The sequence below is a fragment of the Rhinopithecus roxellana genome, chromosome 7, assembly GCF_007565055.1.
Source record: "Rhinopithecus roxellana isolate Shanxi Qingling chromosome 7, ASM756505v1, whole genome shotgun sequence".
Classification (NCBI taxonomy): domain Eukaryota; kingdom Metazoa; phylum Chordata; class Mammalia; order Primates; family Cercopithecidae; genus Rhinopithecus; species Rhinopithecus roxellana.
Window position 1 is genome coordinate 66,866,955 of NC_044555.1, and position 22,346 is coordinate 66,889,300.

The following is a 22,346-nucleotide window of genomic DNA, read 5'->3' on the forward strand; positions in this document are numbered from 1 at the left end:
CCTGCGGCACCGAAGCCGGGACTTGGGGTGGCCTGCCTGGGAGGGGGCCACAGGAAGAGGTTCCTCCGACGGCAGAAACCTGGTTCCTCCCGTTTCTCATCCACTGCAGCGGCCTGAGGGTCACCCCGAGCCCAGGCCGGTAACCCCGCTGCAGCCACTCCGGCAGGCCCAGGTTGCACCGGCTACAAACATTCCCGACACCCTCGGGCCCCAGAAGAGCCGTTCGCCACCCGCGGGCTCCCCGCAACGCCGGTGTTCACCTGCCCTAAGCAGCTGGGTGCCCCGCGGGAAGAAGCTAGGGGCAAATGCAGCCCGCATTCCTGCGGAGGGCAGGGGTCCCGGGAGGGCGCGCCAGCGGCGGCTCTGGATCAGCGCGTGACTGTCTCATTGTTCCCTCACCGCGGGGGGCGGGGACGCGCGCGCACACGTCGGGGGGTTGGCCGGGAGGGGCCATTGTGTGTTTCTAGGCGGCGCCCCCGCTGCCTAGGCAACCGCGCAGGGAGGTGTCGGGCCACCAACGCGCCGCGGGCTCCCCTCCATTTCCCCCCGACTCCCGTCCCGGTCGCCATCCTACCCTCCTCCCTCCTCCTTTCCCCTTCCTCCGCTCCCCTCTTTTCCCTCCCCCTCCTCCCCTTCCCTCTGTTCTCTCCTCCTCTTCCCCGCCCCCCCGTCCCGAGCACTCTATATTCAAGCCACCGTCTCCTGCTTCACAAAATGGCCACCGCACGCGACACCTGCGGTCACGTGGCCTGCCGCCCTCTCGGTTTCGGGACTGTCTGCCTAGCTCCGACTTCGGGGAGGCAACACGCGAAAGACCGAGGGCAGATTAGACCGGAGAAATCCCACCACATCTCCAAGCCCGGGAACTGAGAGGGGAAGAAGAGTGAAGGCCAGTGTTGGAAAAAAAAAAAAAAACACAAAAAACAAAAAAAGCCCAAGAAAAAAAAACGAAAAACGAAAGCTGAGTGCATAGGGTTGGAAAGGGGAGCGAAGAGGCCTAGGTTAACATTTCCAGGCCTCTTAGCTGGTGGTAAGCGGGAGACGTAAGTTCTCGCGAGATCTCGAGACCTCCGAGGCTGAGACTAGGGTTTTAGCGGAGAGCACGGGAAGTGTAGCTCGGGAGAACTGGGACAGCATTTGGCGCCCTAAGCTCCAAGGCAGGACTGCTAGGGGCGACGGGACTAAGTAGGAAATCCCGTGAGGTTAGACCTGAGGGAGCGCGCAGTAGCCGGGCATTTGTCGCCGCGACGGGGGATTGCGGTGTGAGAGGGAGGGCACACGTTGTACGTGCTGACGTAGCGGGCTTTCAAGCGGGTATATTAGATCCGTGGCCGCGCGGTGCGCTCCAGAGCCGCAGTTCTCCCGTGAGAGGGCCTTCGCGGTGGAACAGACACACTCGCTTAGCAGCGGAAGACTCCGAGTTCTCGGTACTCTTCAGGGATGAGTCATGTGGCGGTGGAAAATGCGCTCGGGCTGGACCAGCAGGTGAGCCGCAAGGACCCCACCGGGCTGGCTGCTGCGTGAATCCCTCCTCTGACCTAACCTGGCTAATGGCGCAGCGCTAACCGGGACCCTTACTTTTCATTTCCTGGGTGCCCCGGGCTGGCGGGTGTGAGTGCCCCGGGGCTATGGAGGGACAGGAACGTTGGTTGGGGCTGTCGCCCGGGCCCGGTCTCGGCCCGCTGTATTGTCCCCGGGACGAGCACAATGGCGGCTTTTGTGTGTGCGTGCGCAGGCGGGCGGAGGGGGAGGGAGTGCGCGCGCTCTCGCGGGGACGCGCATGCGCGAACCCCGACTGATTAGTGACGGGGGCGGGGGGAGTTTTGCGGGAGTGCGCAGCGCGGCGGGACGCGACTGGAGACCCTTTTGGCCTGGAGGGTTTCGGCCTTCACGGCTGGCGCAGCCTGGATTCCCGTCTGGAGGACCCGGCGGCATCTGGTGTTTGCGTGCCTGCGAGCAAGGGGTGGAACGCGGCCCAGGAATGTGGGAGGGGGCGGCGCGGCGGGGAGGGGGTGGCCTTCGCTCGGGGTTATGGCGGCGGCCTCTTTTGTGTGGTGCGGGGAGGCGCTGTGGCTCACTCCCGGGAGACGGCGGGTCCGGGGCGGGCGAGGGCCTGGAAAGGAGGATGGAATGGGCGTCTTGTTTTTCTCCGGTTCCTTCCGCAGACCTTTTCGCTTCAGCCCAGGGTCCGCAGGGTCCGCAGGCCCGGCGCCGCGGCCGGGGAGGCTGCGTTTCCGGAGTGGAAAGTTTTGTGACGCAGAAGATTGGGGAGGAGTGGGGGTGGGGAGGGGAGGCAGGAATGGGTCGCTGGGCTCTGGAGATAGAGGTTAGACGCGGCGGGGAGGTTAGGGAGCCAGCGAGGCCCTTTCTCCTACTTGCTTGGCCCAGGTTGTCCCTGTGTGGCGAGTTAGCCGGGAGCCCCGCGTTTTTCTGGAGTAGAGGGGTCATCGCGGGTTGTGGGAGTGTCTTCATGTTAGTGACTTTGATCCAGGAATCCGCCATTGGAAAAACACCCAGCTTGGGGGGGAAGTAAACAGTTTTGTTGTTGACTTGTTGCTGCCTGTGGAGTAGAATCTCGCAATGGGTCCGAGGCCCCCGAGTCTTTTAGACAGAATCCCCTTCTAAGGGTTTAGGGGCAGAGGAGAGGAGAACGTGTGATCTGAGAGATGGTTTTGGGCTTTGGTGGCAGGAAGTCTGCATCCCGCCGCAACAGTGGCACCACGTTTCAGATAAGCTCTTGTGTGGGTTATGCGGAGCCTTTAAATACACTTACGATTAGGAGTTGATTTCACAACTCCGGAATAATCCTGAGACGAAGTTTAGTGGCACAAATTAATTGAATACATATTTTAATGTAGTCATATGTAATATTTTTTAGGAATTGATCTGTTCCTTTGGGAGCATTTTCCTTGTTAATGAACCAATTATATTAAATCCTCTAATTGCTGACACTTCATATGTTGAATTGAACACAGACATTTTAACAATCTACCAGCAGCACAGAGTATTCCCAGTTTTACCATTTTCCATTTAGCTATAGTGTCCTTTTAAGGATTCTAGGCAGCAGTGAACCTTATTTAAAAAGCAAAATTGTACTATAACAAGTGCAAAAGGAAAGTTTGTGGTTCTGCCGTGCTTTAAAGTATTAACGGTAGCAAGAGAAAGCGCGGTGGTGTTTTTGCTCATAGAAATTCTGGAAATTGGGTGCCTGAAGTCTTACACTCCCCATCTGCTTCCAGTTTTCAGTGACTCCATTGATGATGCATGCAGTTTGGCAGTATCATACTGAGCTTTAAGCACAAGATTTGTAAACATGGTATATAGTGTATCTTTTGCAAACAGGTTGGCAACGGTACTGTGTGACTTGGTCTTTTGTGGCTTTTTTGAGAAAAATGAAACACTTCGCATGTACAGTTTTTTTCCACCAACTACTTGTGAGTAGTTTCTGGTTATACAACGTTACGAAGGTAGCATATAACCCTTTTCTAGAATGTTGAGGCTTATGAGATACCAGTGTAAGGGGGATGGGTAGAAATAGAGATGAAAGGCACTAAAATGTCCTACTCTCTAAGAGCATTGAATGCCAGTTGTACCATTTATTCAAAGTCATTTTTGAACTTCTGTTAAAATGGGGTAATAAACAGGTAACTACTTCAAGCCGGGCTAATGCTTGTAATCCCAGCGCTTTGGGAGGCCAAGGCAGGTGGATCACCTGACCTGAGGTCAGGAGGCCAGCCTGGCCAACATGGCGAAACCCCGTCTCTACTAAAAATACAAAAAGCCTAGCGTGGTGGCGCACCCCTGTAATACCAGCTACTAGAGGAGGCGGAGATTGCAGTGAGCCGAGATCACACCACTGAATTCCAGCCTGGGTGACAGAGGGAGACTCAAAAAAAAAAAACCAAACGAATTATCAGTCAAACTACTTCAGAGTTGTGCTTAACATAGTGTTCTGTAAGTGGTTGGTATATTGCTTTTTTGTTGTTGTTCTTAAGAGTACTACCCGACTAAAAAATACGTGGGCAATATTTGGGGATGAAGGAACTAAAGAACGGCCAATTCAAAATTTGTCCTGACATTTTTCAGGTGTGCTTTTTAGGTTTAAAATACCAGGTATTACAGAAAGTTGGCGTTGGAAATGTTTATGACTGGCGCTAAAACGAATCCCTTATCTGACATTGAAGAATAGTTTTGAGAGATTCAGTGTAAGCTTTAGTTTGGTGATTAGGGAGCCTGTGCTATGGAACATGTTGCAGTGAAAATTTGTTTTGAATGAATGAATGAAATTTGGACAGTTTCTAAATAGCACAAGCATCTTGGTGTGTCGTCTTCTGTAGTATATACAATAGTAATATTTTGCATTTGCTTTGAGCATTACAGACTTGAAAGCATTCTTAGTCACTTTCTCATTAAGAGTTGGTATCAGCCCTGTGAGGTGGACTGGCCAACTATTTGAATGCAGTGCTAGCAAATGCTAGAGGGCAGGACTAGTTTTCTCTTAATACAGTATTTAAGCACATGGGGTGCTAACCATCTCACTCTCTTCTAGTTTGCTGGCCTAGACCTGAACTCTTCAGATAATCAGAGTGGAGGAAGTACAGCCAGCAGTAAGTAAAACATCTTATGAATTTATTGAATATTAGAGCTTAATGTCTTAAGATTTCATTGGGCTTATTTAAAATTTAAGAAATTTGCTTTTCAGTTTTTACTGCTTAAAGAATTATGTAGTCTTTGTGTTACAGAATTATGTAGTACTTAGTGGTCAATCTAAAGCATTGTTGCTTTTTTTTTTTTTTTTTTTTTTTTTTTTTTTTTTTTGAGATGGAGCTTCGCTCTTGTTGCCCAGGTTGGAGTGCAATGGTGTGATCTCGGCTCACTGCAGTCTCTGCCTCCGGGTTCAAGCGATTCTCCTGCCTCAGCCTCCCGAGTAGCTGAGATTACAGGCATGCACCACCACACCTAGCTCATTTTGTATTTTTAGTGGAGATGGGGTTTCTCCATGTTGGTCAGGCTGGTCTCGAACTCCCTACCTCAGGTGATCTGCCTGCCTTGGCCTCCCAAAGTGCTGGGATTACAGGCATGAGCCACCGCGCCTGGCCAGTGTTGTTGCCTTTCTAGCTGGCTCTCTTGAGTAAAAGCAGTTAACCATTGAAAGGAACCTTATTATATCAAATTATCTCTAGAAGAGTTTTCGTCCATTATAAATCCTGAGCCCAGTTTAGAGGTGATGGGGATGTGTCCCTGTTAACTGACTATATTTATTAAATTGAAATAAGGGAACATGCACTTCATCGGTTATAGCTGCTCCTTTCTCCTGAAGAACAGAAGACTATACTGAATTCTGGATTGGTGGTTAGGTTAGATTTTCAAATGTGTCATTTCTTTTAAAAAGGCATTAGAAAAGTTGCTTTTCTTCTTTAAGGGGGGTTGTTTAGAGACTTGTTAGAGGTTAGTGTTAAGGTAGGGGATCTTGTTGGTTTATTATAAGGTAATAAGGCAATAGACCCTTATTTAGCTCAGATCTCTTTCTACTTATTAAAACAAACGTGGGTATGGGCTGTGATGTGTCCTCATTTTTAGGCAAGAACAACCTCACTGGGCACAAAATTGGTGTTTGCTTTAACTTTCACCTTATTTGTCATACTAAGAATCTTTTAGGAACTGATTGTCCTAATGGAGATTTTTAAAAACGTTTAATTCAGTCTAGAAAAAGAAAGTTAAATGACATGTTTACTAGTTATAAAGCAAATTGACTTTATTTGGGTTTATATTATTTGCTTTTTTTGCTTATCCATAGTTCAGGCTGTATTCCTGCCTGCATACAGAGCAGCCATCAACTTAAACTCAGCAAGCCCCAAATTAAAACCTGCAATTCCTTGAAATTAACTCCCCTTTGCAGCTTTTCCTTGTATGTTTATTGTATGTTTTGCAACTTACTGGCATAGAAACAAAAGATTGTGAGATTTATTACATGAGTAATCTTAAATTGTTACAGTAATGCTTAATGCTGTAAGGGATCCTCTTAGTTTTTATGACAGTTCTCTTAAATCTAGTAGGCCTTTAAAAAAAAATCACATTAAATGACCACTAGTGACTAAATGTGCTCAATTTGTGGATTTCAACTATTAGGTTCCAAATCAGCTTTTTTTTTAATCAAACTCAGAGTTCTTATGAAGCAATAACCCATTTAAAATTAGATTCTTTTTTCCTCCCCTCTCAATGTCCAGGTAGGTAATCAGACTGGAAGGCTGGAGATTTTAATTTCCCAGAATCAGTTTTTAGTAACAGAAATTTAAATGGAAGGGTTTTTGGCATTTAATTATATATATATATATATATATATATATATATATATATATTTTTTTTTTTTTTTTTTTTTTTTTTTTAGAAGGGCGCTATATTCCTCCTCATTTAAGGAACCGAGAAGCTACTAAAGGTAGGTCCCCACAAGTAACTTCGTTGGTCTAATTTTTTGCCTCCTTTAGAAGTTAGTCAAAGCCTAAGGAAAATGAGGCATTTGGGGGAAGTCTAAACATTGTGTTCTTCTATGCTTCTGTCAACCTTGGTTCAAATATTAGAGCTTAATAACGTTGGAAAAACTCATCTAATGTTACACAGTGGGAAATTCGGCATTCCTGTGTCAAACTGTTCTGACGCCAAGGGCATGGTTTTGTACAGTTTCGCTAGTCTTGTGCTGAATCTGTTTGTAATCATTCACAGCATGGTTTTAGTTTGGAAGAGGTGGGTGCCCCTACTGTGTAAACCAAGCTGCATAATGATAACAACCTGGTTATTTCTGTCTTGGCACAGTTGCCAGAAATGAAGATGGGCTTATCATAGAATAGTTAACAAGTTACAGCGTTGGGAGTGATTCTCTGGTTTCATCTCCTTGCCTTGCTGCTTTTGAAGGGTTTTGTCCAAAATGTATTACACTATCTGGCGTCTTTCCCATTGCGGTTGTAATGTAGCGATAGATAACAGCTAGTGTATGTTTCATATTATGAGACAGCTGTTCGGGTGCTTTATATTCTGTAAAATTAGACCATCCAAAATTTGGAGGAAAAGGGGAAAGTCAGGAAAACTAAAGATGAGGAGGGAAGATACTGTATGAAGAAGGCAGATAGGAAGAGTGGAGAGTCCACAGGGGAGCACATGGTTTGCTGCTGTTCCTCCATCTCCATATGTAGTCTGTTACCTTCACTGTCCTGGCGATGCATGTATATAAAGTCTGTGTTATTTCTATGGGAAGATCACTTTGGCATTATATTCTTTATTATTATTATTATTATTATTTATTTATTTATTTATTTATTTATTTATTTTTGAGACAGAGCCTCGCTCTGTTGCCCAGGCTGGAGTGCAGTGGCGTGGGCTCACTGCAATCTCCACCTCCTGGATTCAGGTGATTCTCCTGCCTCAGCCTCCCAAGTAGCTGGGATCACAGGCATGCGCCACCACGCCTGGCTAATTTTTGTGTTTTAGTATTTAGGGGTTTTGCCTTGTTGCCCAGGCTTGTCTGGAACTCCTGACCTCGAGTGATCCGCCCGCCTCAGCCTCCCAAAGTGCTGCGATTACAGGCGTGAGCCCCTGTGCCAGCTGGCATTACATTCTTTTTAGGGGAGGTTACTGTGGAATTTGTCTTTATCATCATGGATGTTTTCAGTATTCCTAGTATACTAGCTAGAATTGACCCTCGTGTATATGGCAGTATCATAGAGGTTTTAGAGCTGGAAGAGATCTCACACTCTAACTCAACTATTTCTTGTTAGCAAAGGCTGTTGGTCACCTGACTGGCCTAACAGTAGGAGGTAGAAGGCAGAAGGAAAGTAACTGAATTCAGAAACTGTTTCTGACTAATAAGGTGTTGCTGAAGCTAGTTAAACACTCTACTTGTGTTTAAACCCTCTATCTGTCTTTGGGCTAATTTACATGTTTGTCATCCCCTTACCTGGATATTTATAGCTGTACCCAGGAACCTTGTCTATACTGAGAATATATAGTGATGAGGGTTTTTCTTTTTCCCAGGTATTCCTGCTTGTCATCAAGCTTATAGTAGATGAACCACTAAAATGATAGTACCATTTGACAGTAGTGTTCTTGTGCTTTATGCTATTGAAACTGAAAAATACTGTATTAAACCAAGTAATCTGACAGCCTAAGAATGTTCTAAATGAATACCACCTCCAAGAAACATGGAAACAATAGTAACTCTTTCCTAGTATACCCATTCACACCTATAAAATGAATGGAAATTAAATTGTGATGGTCATACAACAGTATCATAATCAATGTGTTATAGGCAAAGCTATTGACCACTTAGAGGTAGTATTCATTCAAAAAAACAAGTCAGATTGCTTGATTTAGTGTAGAGTAAAATTTTTTTTTTTTTTTTTGAGACAAGAGTTTCACTCGTTTCCCGTGCTGGAGTGCAATGGCGCGATCTTGGCTCACTGCAAGCTCCGCCTCCCGGGTTCAAGTGATTCTCCTGCCTCATCCTCCTGAGTGGCTGGGATTGCAGACATGTGCCACTACACCCGGCTAATTTTGTATTTTTAGAGAGAGGGGATTTCTCCACGTTGGTCAGGCTAGTCTCGAACTCCTGACCTCAAGTGACCTGCCCGCCTTGGCCTCCCAAAGTGCTGGGATTACAGGCGTGAGCCACCATTCCTGGCCAGTGGACAATATTTTCTGGTGGGGAAAATTAAAGAAAAACTTTGTCCTGGTGTAAGCCAGCTCTAAATCTTGGTTCTCTTATAGGGCCATGGTGGGAATATCTTGAGATTGAACCTCGAGCCCACAGAGATAAGATAGTCAGTGGAGGCCTTCAAATTGAGAAAGATTGATAATACCTTAACATGGTTCCTATTTCTAATTAATAATAAAATGGATTTGTGCTCTTTTAATCAAAGGTTTCTACGATAAAGACAGTTCAGGGTGGAGTTCTAGCAAAGATAAGGATGCGTATAGCAGTTTTGGATCTCGTAGTGATTCAAGAGGGAAGTCTAGCTTCTTCAGTGATCGTGGAAGTGGATCAAGGGGAAGGTAAGTGATTTCTTGTCTTACCACCTTATGTGTATGTGTAATAACAGTTTAGTAAGTCCTTATCCTGACCACCCATTTGGATGTCAAGCATTATGTCTGTTTAGTCATTGTATTTGCTTAGCTGTAAGAGGCTTTTACTAAATTGAACCTCCTCTTAGAAATTAGATGAAAATAGGAACATACTTATTGGCATAATGAAATGAGTTATTCCTTTTCTCGAGTTTTATATGTTCCACTTAAAACACAACCTAATTTGGTTGGGATTTTTGTGGACTCTATAACAATTTCTAAATACCTTGTATTTTTGATTACACAAGTATGGTGAACTGACCCCATGTGCCTAATGGCTGTCGTTAGTCCTGTGTCCTGATTTTTCGCAAACAGGCCTAACATTCTAATAACATCTTAGTTCAGGTAAGGATTATTTTTTACCTTTTATCCAAAGTCACACAGGTGAATTGTCCTTTAAGTGACATCCTATTATAACTAGGACGATTGATATTTGGTGTGCTATTTTTTTCTTTTCCCTACCATTAAATATATTTGGATGAGCACTTTAAATGAAGGTTGTGAGCTGTTTGCCAGTTTCAAATAAAATCTTCATTCTTAATTTTGTCATCTGTGAGGCTTTTTAGGCTATACGACTTTATAGAAATACAAAAATTACTGATTTTAGAAAATGAGGTTATGTAAATGATGCTGGTTAGAGAGCCTTATTTGTCAAATAACTCAGAATTGGATTGTTGACATCCTTATAGTTAGCCATAACTTAAGTCTCCAGATACAGTTCTAGAGTAGGGATAAGAATCTGATAATGGTTAAATGATATGATTCTGATTAATTGCTTGTGCCGTTCAGGTTTGATGATCGTGGACGGAGTGATTATGACGGCATTGGCAGCCGTGGTGACAGAAGTGGCTTTGGCAAATTTGAACGTGGTGGAAACAGTCGTTGGTGTGACAAATCAGATGAAGATGATTGGTCAAAACCACTCCCACCAAGTGAACGCTTGGAACAGTAAGTTTTTGAAGTGTATGTTACTTGTGATGAAGCATTATAGTATAACAAATGAACTTATCCATCTTTTGATTTGAGGGAACTCTTTTCTGGAGGCAACACTGGGATTAATTTTGAGAAATATGATGACATTCCAGTTGAGGCAACAGGCAACAACTGTCCTCCACATATTGAAAGTGTAAGTATTTTTACTTGACTTTTCAAGACACAGGGAGGTGTAAATGTTTTCATGGTACATTAGAATGTGAGATGAGCTTCATAAAGTCATGTAGACCAGAGGCTTCATGGATTTGTGGAAAAGGAGTTGAGTTCAGTGTCACCATTATCAATAATTTATTACCTAAAATAGAAAATGGGTCAAACATAGGAACAACCCAAAGTCTTCTCCAATGTGCAGTAAGCCTGGGGGTTGTTTTTTCTCAAAATATAATATGGTAATTTTCTTAAACTATAAGCTGAGTTACAAATCAGCTGTTGGTTGTTTCCATTATTAGTATAAAACAGAAATAGCTTTAGATAGCATTTCTTTTTTTTTTTTTTTTGAGACGGAGTCTTGCTCTGCCACCCAGACTGGAGTGCAGTGGCCGGCTCTCAGCTCACTGCAAGCTCCGCCTCCCGGGTTCACGCCATTCTCCTGTCTCAGCCTCCCGAGTAGCTGGGACTACAGGCGCCCGCCTCGTCGCCCGGCTAGTTTTTTGTATTTTTTAGTAGAGACGGGGTTTCACCGTATTAGCCAGGATGGTCTCGATCTCCTGACCTCGTGATCCGCCCGTCTCGGCCTCCCAAAGTGCTGGGATTACAGGCTTGAGCCACCGCGCCCGGCCTAGATAGCATTTCTAACTCCATTGAATTTCTTCACAGTTCAGTGATGTTGAGATGGGAGAAATTATCATGGGAAACATTGAGCTTACTCGTTATACTCGCCCAACTCCAGTGCAAAAGCATGCTATTCCTATTATCAAAGAGAAAAGAGACTTGATGGCTTGTGCCCAAACAGGTAAGCTCAGCTCGTAAGAGTAAAACATCATATTTCTTCTGTAAAGGACTAGACAATGTATTGTTTTTTTATGGGCCATGCAGTTTTGCAGCTGCTCAGCGCTGCTATTGGACTATGAGAGAAGCCATAAATGATACATAAATTATTGGGTATGGCTGTATTCCGTAAGAGCTTTATTTATAAAAATAGCAGGCTTTATTTACAAAAATAGTCTCAGGTTGCTGACTCCTCTTAGAGATGGACCAAAGAAGCCACTTTTTGGAAAACTTAATCATAAACTAAAAGTACTAATTACTAGTAATAGGGCAGTTAAAAAACACTGTCATCTACCACTGTCTGTTTAAAATTAATGAGCAGGATTTGTTTGTTTTTGAACAGGGTCTGGAAAAACTGCAGCATTTCTCTTGCCCATCTTGAGTCAGATTTATTCAGATGGTCCAGGCGAGGCTTTGAGGGCCATGAAGGTAGATGTTTCTTTATAAAATGGGAAATTATTGTAGAACTTTTTAGGGGGCCATTGAGAGGGCTTTCTAAATGATGCTAAGACTTAAGTTGAATGAAAAACAGTTTTCAAGTGTAATCTGTAATCTATAAATTACGCAAGGGAATTATGTTGTGATGAACTTTTCAAATAGGGTAGGTAGAGTTAACTTAAAAATTAATTTATTTCTTAGGAAAATGGAAGGTATGGGCGCCGCAAACAGTACCCAATCTCCTTGGTATTAGCACCAACGAGAGAGTTGGCAGTACAGATCTACGAGGAAGCCAGAAAAGTAAGTATGAGTTCCAGTGATTATTAGCTTTTTCATTGATTCTAATTAAATGTTTTATGAACATGTAAAAATTTTGATCTTGAAGTTCATAACGTTTTTTTGCTTACAGTTTTCATACCGATCTAGAGTTCGTCCTTGCGTGGTTTATGGTGGTGCCGATATTGGTCAGCAGATTCGAGACTTGGAACGTGGATGCCATTTGTTAGTAGCCACTCCAGGACGTCTAGTGGATATGATGGAAAGAGGAAAGATTGGATTAGACTTTTGCAAGTATGTTTTTTTTGTTTTGTTTTGTTTCGTTTTTTTTGGCGGAGTTTCACTCTTGTTGCCCAGGCTTGGAGTGCCATGGCGCGATCTTGGCTCACTGCAACCTCACCTCCCGGGTTCAAGTGGCTCTCCTGTCTCAGCCTCCCAAGTAGCTGGGATTACAGGCATGTGCCACCATGCCCAACTAATTTTTGTATTTTTAGTAGTGACGGGGTTTCTCCATGTTGGTCAGGCTGGTCACAAACTCCCAACCTCAGGTGATCCACCTGCCTTGGCCTCCCAAAGTGCTGGGATTACAGGCATGAGCCATTAGCGCTTGGCTAACTACGTTAATTTTTAAATGTATGGGATGCAGTATTAAAGTTACTGGCCATTAGGTTTGTGGTGGTGTTAACATTGTCTAAATTTTAAGATTGAGAAGTGATGTATTTCAGACATCTAACTTTCACAAAAAGCTTGTTCATGGTAATTTTAATGTTGAAAAATCAGTAGTAACATCTTGGTGTGGAGGCTTAGAATGATCAGCTCGTGGGACAATCAACTAGGATGGGCTAATTTGGCTGTGTAATTTTGAATGACTTATGTAGTGACAAGAATCCTGTGCTGTGTCTAAAATTACGCAGTGTGAGGCACCACCTTAATGAATATATAATTGTAATAACATACAATTGTAATTATACTAACAGCCATACTAAAACCATGTTGATTTCTCCTCATTCTAAACTCAAGTTTGTTTTTTTTTTCATGACATGACAGATACTTGGTGTTAGATGAAGCTGATCGGATGTTGGATATGGGGTTTGAGCCTCAGATTCGTAGAATAGTTGAACAAGATACTATGCCTCCAAAGGGTGTCCGCCACACTATGATGTTTAGTGCTACTTTTCCTAAGGAAATACAGGTACTGTTGGATGTTGCAAATTTTATTTATTTAGAAATTTGTTTATCTCAGGTAATAAAAAAAATTTTTTTTCTTTCAGATGCTGGCTCGTGATTTCTTAGATGAATATATCTTCTTGGCTGTAGGAAGAGTTGGCTCTACCTCTGAAAACATCACACAGAAAGTAGTTTGGGTGGAAGAATCAGACAAACGGTCATTTCTGCTTGACCTCCTAAATGCAACAGGTAACATCATGATTTTTTGTTTTGTTTTTTTTTTTTTTTGAGACGGAGTCTCGCTCCGTTGCCCAGGCTGGAGTGCAGTGGCGCAATCTCGGCTCACTGCAAGCTCCACCTCCTGGGTTCACGCCATTCTCCTGCCTCAGCCTCCCATGCTCCCGTGTAGCTGGGACTACAGGTGCCCACTACTGCACCCGGCTAATTTTTTGTATTTTTAGTAGAGACAGGGTTTCACCATGTTAGCCAGGATGGTCTCGATCTCCTGACCTCGTGATCTGCCCGTCTCGGCCTCCCAAAGTGCTGGGATTACAGGCGTGAGCCGCCGCGCCCGGCCAACATTATGAATTTATTTTTTTTAGAGATGGGGGTTTCTCTGTGTTGCCCAGGCTGGAGTGCAGGGTTTATTCACAGGCGCGATTCCATTACTGATTAGCATGGGAGTATTGACCTGCTCTGTTTCTGACCTGGGCTGGTTCACCCCTCCTTAGACAACCTGGTGCTCCCTTGCTTCCGGGAGGTTATCATGTTGAAGCCAAACTTAATGTGGACACCTGATAGGCATAGTACACTACAGCCCAGAACTTGTAGACTTAGACAATCCTCTTGCCTCAGCCTCCAGAGTAGCTGGGACTACAGGCACGTACCACTGCACCCAGCTAAAATTATGAATAATTTTCATTGCTCTGGTGGTGATCTATTTGACCTGGGTGCAGTGGTACATGCAAGTAGTCCCAGCTACTTGGCAGGCTGAGGCTGTAGTATGCCATGATTGCACCTGTGAATGGCCAGTGTACTCCCAGCCTGGGCAATATAGTGAGACTCCCATCTCTTAAATGTATTTGGATTGCCTTTATTATTTTTCCTCTTCAATTCAAAACATGCTGTTAAAAGCCCATTTTTAAAAAGATATAGGCCGGGCGCGGTGGCTCAAGCCTGTAATCCCAGCACTTTGGGAGGCCGAGACGGGCGGATCATGAGGTCAGGAGATCGAGACCATCCTGGCTAATACGGTGAAACCCCGTCTCTACTAAAAAATACAAAAAACTAGCCGGGCGATGAGGCGGGCGCCTGTAGTCCCAGCTACTCGGGAGGCTGAGACAGGAGAATGGCGTGAACCCGGGAGGCGGAGCTTGCAGTGAGCTGAGATCCGGCCACTGCACTCCAGCCTGGGTGGCAGAGCAAGACTCCGTCTCAAAAAAAAAAAAAAAAAAAAAAAAAAAAAAAAAAAAAAAAAAAAAAAAAAAAAGATATATATGTATTTTAATTGACACATGAAAATTGTGCATACATAAGTGCAAAGAGAACTAAGCCATATTAGTGACAAAAACCTGTAATTTTTCAACGACAGGCAAGGATTCACTGACCTTAGTGTTTGTGGAGACCAAAAAGGGTGCAGATTCTCTGGAGGATTTCTTATACCATGAAGGATACGCATGTACCAGTATCCATGGAGACCGTTCTCAGAGGGATAGGGAAGAGGCCCTTCACCAGTTCCGCTCAGGAAAAAGCCCAATTCTAGTGGCTACAGCAGTATGTATAAACATCTTTCTTTTATTCAAGTTGAGCATGTTCAAGTATTTTTCTTTTAAGTGGGCCATATCTCATATAAGTTATTTTCCAGGTAGCAGCAAGAGGACTGGACATTTCAAATGTGAAACATGTTATCAATTTTGACTTGCCAAGTGATATTGAAGAATACGTACATCGCATTGGTCGTACAGGACGTGTAGGAAACCTTGGTAAGTATTTGATTACTTGATGGTTTCATGTTTTTAGCTGTGACGCGTGCAGCAAAGAACTTGCTAGGATCTAAAATACATTTTTTAACAATGAAAGTGACAAAGATTTTGCTCTAAGCACTTGTTTAAATACTAGATTGTAATATTTTAAATATTTCTGCATAGGAAAGTAAGAACGGTAGCAAGTTACTTTGTGGAAGACTTTGTTTATATATTGTTTTGGGAACTCTTTTAGGCCTGGCAACCTCATTCTTTAACGAGAGGAACATAAATATTACTAAGGATTTGTTGGATCTTCTTGTTGAAGCTAAACAGGAAGTGCCATCTTGGTTAGAAAACATGGCTTATGAACACCACTACAAGGGTAGCAGTCGTGGACGTTCTAAGAGGTGAGGTATAGATGGTATAATAGGTGTTCACTTACAATTTCTGGTGTTTGCATGCATAATGTCCACGGTTAACTTCAGTATTTAAAAAGCTTAATCATCTTAGGCTTTCTAGATTCTTTGGTAAGGGGTTATGTTAGAATGGATGACACTCCATTCTAATGTTGGAAAATATGGCTGGATGGGGAATTGTTTGAATGGAAAAATCAGAAATTGGTCATTGGGAAGTATGTAAGAGTTAGGTTACTTCAGTGGAATTTCATCTTCATGTGAACCAACATAAATTTTTTCTTATAGTAGCAGATTTAGTGGAGGGTTTGGTGCCAGAGACTACCGACAAAGTAGTGGTGCCAGCAGTTCCAGCTTCAGCAGCAGCCGCGCAAGCAGCAGCCGCAGTGGCGGAGGTGGCCACGGTAGCAGCAGAGGATTCGGTGGAGGTAGTGTTAATCTGTAACTTCATAGCTTTGGGAAGGGTTTTTTTCTGTTTAGTCATCTTTTTCAAAGCCTAATTAAACCATTTAAGATCAGCACTATAGAAACTTGATGGCAAAGTACTTAAGGGAAGGATTGTATTTAATGATGGATAACCTCATTAATTTATCTCTCTTTTAAATCTCTCATTAGGTGGCTATGGAGGCTTTTACAACAGTGATGGATATGGAGGAAATTATAACTCCCAGGGGGTTGACTGGTGGGGTAACTGAGCCTGCTTTGCAGTAGGTCACCCTGCCAAACAAGCTAATATGGAAACCACATGTAACTTAGCCAGACTATACCTTGTGTAGCTTCAAGAACTCGCAGTACATTACCAGCTGTGATTCTCCACTGAAATTTTTTTTTTAAGGGAGCTCAAGGTCACAAGAAGAAATGAAAGTAACAATCAGCAGCCCTGTTCAGAAGGTGGTTTGAAGACTTCATTGCTGTAGTTTGGATTAACTCCCCTCCCGCCTACCCCCATCCCAAACTGCATTTATAATTTTGTGACTGAGGATCATTTGTTTGTTAATGTACTGTGCCTTTAACTTTAGACAACTTTTTATTTTGATGTCCTGTTGGCTCAGTAATGCTCAAGATACCAATTGTTTTGACAAAATAAATTTACTGAACTTGGGCTAAAATCAAACCTTGGCACACAGGTGTGATACAACTTAACAGGAATCATCGATTCATCCATAAATAATATAAGGAAAAACTTATGCGGTAGCCTGCATTAGGGCTTTTTTTGATACTTGCAGATTGGGGGAAAACAAACAACAAATGTCTTGAAGCATATTAATGGAATTAGTTTCTAATGTGGCAAACTGTATTAAGTTAAAGTTCTGATTTGCTCACTCTATCCTGGATAGGTATTTAGAACCTGATAGTCTTTAAGCCATTCCAGTCATGATAAGGTGATGTATGAATACATGCATACATTCAAAGCACTGTTTTCAAAGTTAATGCAAGTAAATACAGCAATTCCTCTTTCAACGTTTAGGCAGATCATTAATTAATGAGCTAGCCAAATGTGGGCATACTATTACAGGGAAAGTTTAAAGGTCTGATAACTTGAAATAGGTTTTTAGGAGAATTCATCTACTTAGACTTTTTAAATGCCTGCCATAAATGAAATTGAAATGGTAGAATGGCTGACCACAGCAATGACCAGCCCTCATTAGGGCCTTGGATGATTTTTGGTCTAATAACGCATGCTAGTGTTGATGTTTTTTGGTCAAGAGGGTATGAACAGGAAGAATTAAATGCAGCAGGCTTTATTTTAAATGCCGATTCACATTACTCTGTTCAAGCTGCGTTGAGATGTTAAACTGGCTTACTATAGACTTTGTAAAATGGCTCCAGAAGAGTAACAAACTGAAATCTTTGAGATCACACAGGTTGGAAATATGTACATAACTGCACAAGGTGTCAATTCTGCTCTACAGTGCAGTTTTAGTCAGTTTTAGTTGCATAGGTTTCCATTGTATTTATAGTCTGTTTATGCTAAATCTGGCCAAAGATGAGCATTGTCCACCACTAAAATGCCTCTGCCACTTTGAATTCTGTGCTAATTTTGTGGCCAGAATGCAGTGATGAAAACCCTCCATCTTTTTACAGTGGCATAGGAAGACGGCAAAAATTTCCTAAAGTGCAATAGATTTTCAAGTGTATTGTGCCTTGTTCTAAAACTTTTATTAAGTAGGTGCACTTGACAGTATTGAGGTCATTTGTTATGGTGCTATTTCAATTAGTCTAGGTTTAGGCCCTTGTACATTTTGCCCATAACTTTTTACAAAGTACTTCTTTTATTGCACATTCAGAGAATTTTATATATATGTCTTGTGTGCGTGTCCTTAAACTTCCAATCTTACTTTGTCTCTTGGAGATTGTTGAACGCAGCTTGTCTAGGAAGGGGATGGGACTAGATTCTAAAATTTATTTGGGACCATGGGAATGATAGTTGAGAAGAAAACTATTTGCACACGACAGATTTCTAGATACTTTTTGCTGCTAGTTTTATGTAATATTTATTGAACATTTTGACAAATATTTATTTTTGTAAGCCTAAAAGTGATTCTTTGAAAGTTTAAAGAAACTTGACCAAAAGACAGTACAAAAACACTGGCACTTGAATGTTGAATGTCACCGTATGCGTGAAATTATATATTTCGGGGTAGTGTGAGCTTTTAATGTTAAGTCATATTAAACTCTTAAGTCAAATTAAGCAGACCCGGCGTTGGCAGTGTAGCCATAACTTTCTGATGTTAGTAAAAACAAAATTGGCGACTTGAAATTAAATCATGCCAAGGTTTTGATACACTTGTCTTAAGATATTAATGAAACACTTCAAAACACTGATGTGAAGTGTCCAGATTCTCAGATGTTTGTTGCGTGAATTTTGTTTAGTTGTGTGTTTTTTTTGTTTGTTTGTTTTTTTTCAGTGAATGTCTGGCACATTGCAATCCTCAAACATGTGGTTATCTTTGTTGTATTGGCATAATCAGTGACTTGTACATTCAGCAATAGCATTTGAGCAAGTTTTATCAGCAAGCAATATTTTCAGTTCATAAGGTTTCAAAAATGTAAGGATTTAAACTTGCTGAATGTAAAGATTGAACCTCAAGTCACTGTAGCTTTAGTAATTGCTTATTGTATTAGTTTAGATGCTAGCACTGCATGTGCTGTGCATATTCTGATTTTATTAAAATAAAAAGTTGAACTGCACAGTCTCCTTTGTTGTTGTCAATTGTGGTTTATTTTCAGAGGTGAAAATAAAGTGCTCTTGCCTGAAAAATTGTAAAATGTTATTTTTTTGGTTGTCATCCAGTGCTGTTTTTTTGAGATGCCTCTTAGATACAGAATGACTCTCATAAGTATTTGCAATGAAAGATGAAGATGGTGTTAGCTTGAAATACAGTGAAACAGGATTTTTGTAATAGATGGAAATCTAAAAGGCCCTTACTGATGTACAGCATGTACTAGAAATTGGCTTATACTTTCAACAATTTTACATGGGTGAGAGTCTCGCCGTTCGTCAAGTATCCGATATGAAGGATGGTTGAACAGTGAAAGAATGAGCACGATAAAAGTCAAGTGTGTCAGTAGTCCAAGTGATGGTAAGTATGTACTTAGGGAAGGAATCAAGGATGTATTTGGGCCAGGTGTGATGATGGCATGGTCCTATAGTGAGTGCTAGCTTACTTGGAACCTGAGGGGCAGGAGGATTGCTTGAACCCAGGAGTTCAAGTCCAGCCTGGACAACATATAGCAAGACCTTACCTCTAAAAAAAGAAAAAACAAGTAATAGACATTTATGCTTACCATACACAATGCTGCAATAGGCTGCCACCTCAATTGCGTAGGTGTTTGATTAGATTGTCGTACTAGCAGTTTGGTATGTTTCAACCTAAGGAATACATGTATTCAGCTTTTGTTTCACTGTAGTTGAAGGTTTGCAGTATGATTAAGAATTTTTTGCATTGTAAGGAAATACGGTTCCGGATGGTTAACCTTTTTCTGGTCATGAACTCAAGCCTAAGTTTTTGGAGCAGAATTTTGAGATATGGCCATGTGTATTTTGAAGATAGAAAAGATGATCATACTTGGGTCTCAATTTAGTCAAACATGGAAAGGTTTAGGATGGCTCTATTGAATAGTCAATGGCTGAAAGTGACTCGTGGAGTGAAATTGGATGCTAAAGAAGAGTTCAAGTTCCCCTTTATGATGTGAATGATGGAGTGAACATGACAATCTGCTTTGGGGGAACTGCCAAAATTTGAGATTATTTCTAGTCTAGCATGGTTAGGATTATGGTGACACATCAGTACGTTTACATACTACATTAATCTGGTTTAATTTTAATTACACTTAAATGCAGTTGTCACTCCTGTGCACTGTTTGTGTTTTCTGGATTCTTGGCTGAATTTCAAGATTTTTAAAATGGCTTTGTAGGAGCTATGTCTAACCTTCATGCTTAAAATGTTTCCCTTGCACCTATGCTCTAAGTGACCTGCTTGAATGGCCACAGGCTTGCTCTTTGGAGCGCAGTGACTAATACATTGTTGATAGGGCCTCACTACTCCCAGAATGCAGAGGTATCTACTTACTGTAGGTACAGGGCATTGAAAGTTACAAGACTAGGGCCGGGCGCGGTGGCTCAAGCCTGTAATCCCAGCACTTTGGGAGGCCGAGACGGGCGGATCACGAGGTCAGGAGATCGAGACCATCCTGGCTAATACGCTGAAACCCCGTCTCTACTAAAAAATACAAAAAAACTAGTCGGGCGACGAGGCGGGCGCCTGTAGTCCCAGCTACTCGGGAGGCTGAGACAGGAGAATGGCGTGAACCCGGGAGGCGGAGCTTGCAGTGAGCTGAGAGCCGGCCACAGCACTCCAGCCTGGGCGGCAGAGCAAGACTCCGTCTCAAAAAAAAAAAAAAAAAAAAAAAAAAAAAAAAAAAAAAAAGAAAGTTACAAGACTAAGGCCGGGCGCGGTGGCTCAAGACTGTCATCCCAGCGCTTTGGGAGGCCGAGACGGGCGGATCACGGGGTCAGGAGATCGAGACCATCCTGGCTAACCCGGTGAAACCCCGTCTCTACTAAAAAATACAAAAAACTAGCCGGGCGAGGTGGCGGGCGCCTGTAGTCCCAGCTGCTCGGGAGGCCGAGGCAGGAGAGTGGCGTAAACCTGGGAGGCGGAGCTTGCAGTGAGCGGAGATCTGGCCACTGCACTCCAGCCTGGGTGACAGAGCAAGACTCCGTCTCAAAAAAAAAAAAGTTATAAGACTATTTTTGGGTTTTGCTTTCTTCTGTTCTATTCTACTTTTAATACAATTATGGGTATATTTAAACCTGCTTTGCTTTATGTCTTCATTTCAGTTTATGATCTATTTTTCAGCATGTTTAGTGTCATTGTTTCCAATGTGGCTGTCCCTTCTATAATGACTACTTTTTAATTTCCTCTTTTGTTTTTTTTTGAGATGGAGTCTTGCTCTGTTGCCCAGGCTGGAGTGCAGTGGCACGATCCCAGCTCACTGCAAGCTCCGCCTCCCGGGTTCACGCCATTCTCCTGCCTCAGCCTCCCGAGTAGCTGGGACTACAGGGGCCTGCCACCACACTTGGCTAATTTTTTGTATTTTTAGTAGAGACAGGGTTTCATCGTGTTAGCCAGGATGGTCTCGATCTCCTGACCTCATGATCTGCCCGCCTTGGCCTCCCAAAGTGCTGGGATTACAGGTGTGAGCCACCGCGTCCAGCCTAATTTCCTCATTCTTCATTGATTTCTTTTTCCTCTGAGTTTTCTCTACATACACTTGACTGGGTTTTCTTTAGGATAATTCTGAGAAACGACTTTTTTGACAAAGCACTGTTTAATTATATTATGAAAGGGTATTTTGTGACTTGGAAAGATGTTTATTATGGGAGAAAACAAAACGGACCAATACGATTTAAGAGCAGGAAATAGGTGTCTCAAAACGAGATAAAGTCCGCAATTCCACTCTTAGGAGGATTCTATCCAGGAAAAATGAAAATGCTAAGTATGTGAATGTTTTGTAGCATTATTCATGGTAACCAAAAAGTGGAAACAAAAATGTCCATCAACTGGCAAATGGACAAACTAAATACATAAAATGAGGCACTGGTAATATCTCCTCTCTAGGGGACCAGCCACATCTCCAATTGCCTCCCCCGCCTTCAAAGGATCATTAGGCAAGCTATCAGTACTGTGGCACATCTATATTCTAAGGCATTCTGTGGATGTATATCTAGTTTTTGTCCTTATTTTACTGTGTGAAGCAGATAAATCATGGTTTATTGGATATTTACTGTCTTCCTTGTTACATTGAAGATGTTTCATTTTTGGAGAGAAGTAAAGCGCCTCCTATCTTTCGCTGGAAACCCTCCATTCACTTCCTTTTCCGCTCATTCTATTCACAACAGCCCATCTCATTTACCTAACAGTCAACATTAGTGGTATGCAGAATGGTCCCTGAACCTCTCCTCCAGACCTCAATCACCTGATGGGATCTTTTAGTGCAAGGCGAGGGTTGACTTAGGGTGCAATCAAAACCTGATTTGGTGTCTGCGTTTTGGCACTGGGAGATGTAGTGATTAATTTAGATTAGTCTTTCCTCTCTTGGAACCTAGCCATTTTCCTTTTGTGTTTCTCCAACTTGGTGTTGCAACATAAAGTACCTGGGAAATGATTCTAGGGCAACTCTTCTAACAGGATCCTCCACCTCTGGGGTTTTCTCAGGAATCTGTGGTTTTGGTTTTGGTTTTTGCCTGTGTTTTTATTCCTAAAGCTCCCCAGACAATTCTGATACAGCAGGCTTAGGTGTGGAGTCCACTGTTCTCTCACCTTCTTTTTGTCATCTGTTTCAAACTTAGCATTGCCGTGATCATGTTTCTGGTTCTTCATGGTGGAAGCATCTCTATATTCCAAATTAAAATATTGCAAACAAATTAATGGCATTCTATTACGTGGCCCCTATGGTGTGGTTCTAATCTACCATTGCAGCTTTAACTTGC

The 22,346-nt window shown here is 42.7% G+C and overlaps 2 protein-coding genes across 3 annotated transcripts; both read left to right on the plus strand.

Moving 5' to 3' along the window:
- The first annotated feature begins 714 nt into the window (after window positions 1-714).
- DDX3X (DEAD-box helicase 3 X-linked) lies at window positions 715-18,605 on the plus strand. Of its 2 annotated transcripts, none has more exons than XM_030933565.1 (17): window positions 715-1,485; window positions 4,550-4,607; window positions 6,389-6,436; window positions 8,910-9,042; window positions 9,901-10,059; window positions 10,138-10,237; window positions 10,921-11,056; window positions 11,435-11,520; window positions 11,731-11,829; window positions 11,939-12,099; window positions 12,853-12,997; window positions 13,077-13,221; window positions 14,564-14,745; window positions 14,837-14,954; window positions 15,190-15,343; window positions 15,641-15,777; window positions 15,965-18,546. In XM_030933565.1, exons 1-17 carry the CDS (start codon window positions 1,441-1,443, stop codon window positions 16,042-16,044), a joined length of 1,986 nt encoding a protein of 661 aa, XP_030789425.1. In that variant the 5' UTR covers window positions 715-1,440; the 3' UTR covers window positions 16,045-18,546. The 2 variants fall into 2 exon arrangements, with proteins under 2 accessions (XP_030789425.1, XP_030789424.1); XM_030933564.1 differs by having other exon boundaries at window positions 1,131-1,485; window positions 15,638-15,777; window positions 15,965-18,605.
- LOC115898602 lies at window positions 1,492-3,943 on the plus strand. The gene has a single exon (XM_030933566.1). It carries the CDS (start codon window positions 1,781-1,783, stop codon window positions 2,531-2,533), a length of 753 nt encoding a protein of 250 aa, XP_030789426.1. The 5' UTR covers window positions 1,492-1,780; the 3' UTR covers window positions 2,534-3,943.
- Window positions 18,606-22,346: the final 3,741 nt, after the last annotated feature.

Bases quoted from the DNA above. Each gene is read 5' to 3' on its own strand.
- DDX3X (XM_030933564.1), top strand. From the start codon at position 1,441: ATGAGTCATGTGGCGGTGGAAAATGCGCTCGGGCTGGACCAGCAG. The intron at 11,830-11,938 runs GTAAGTATGAGT...TTTTGCTTACAG, and splicing joins TCTACGAGGAAGCCAGAAAA to TTTTCATACCGATCTAGAGT. The intron at 12,998-13,076 runs GTACTGTTGGAT...TTTTTCTTTCAG, and splicing joins CTTTTCCTAAGGAAATACAG to ATGCTGGCTCGTGATTTCTT.
- LOC115898602 (XM_030933566.1), top strand. From the start codon at position 1,781: ATGCGCGAACCCCGACTGATTAGTGACGGGGGCGGGGGGAGTTTTGCG.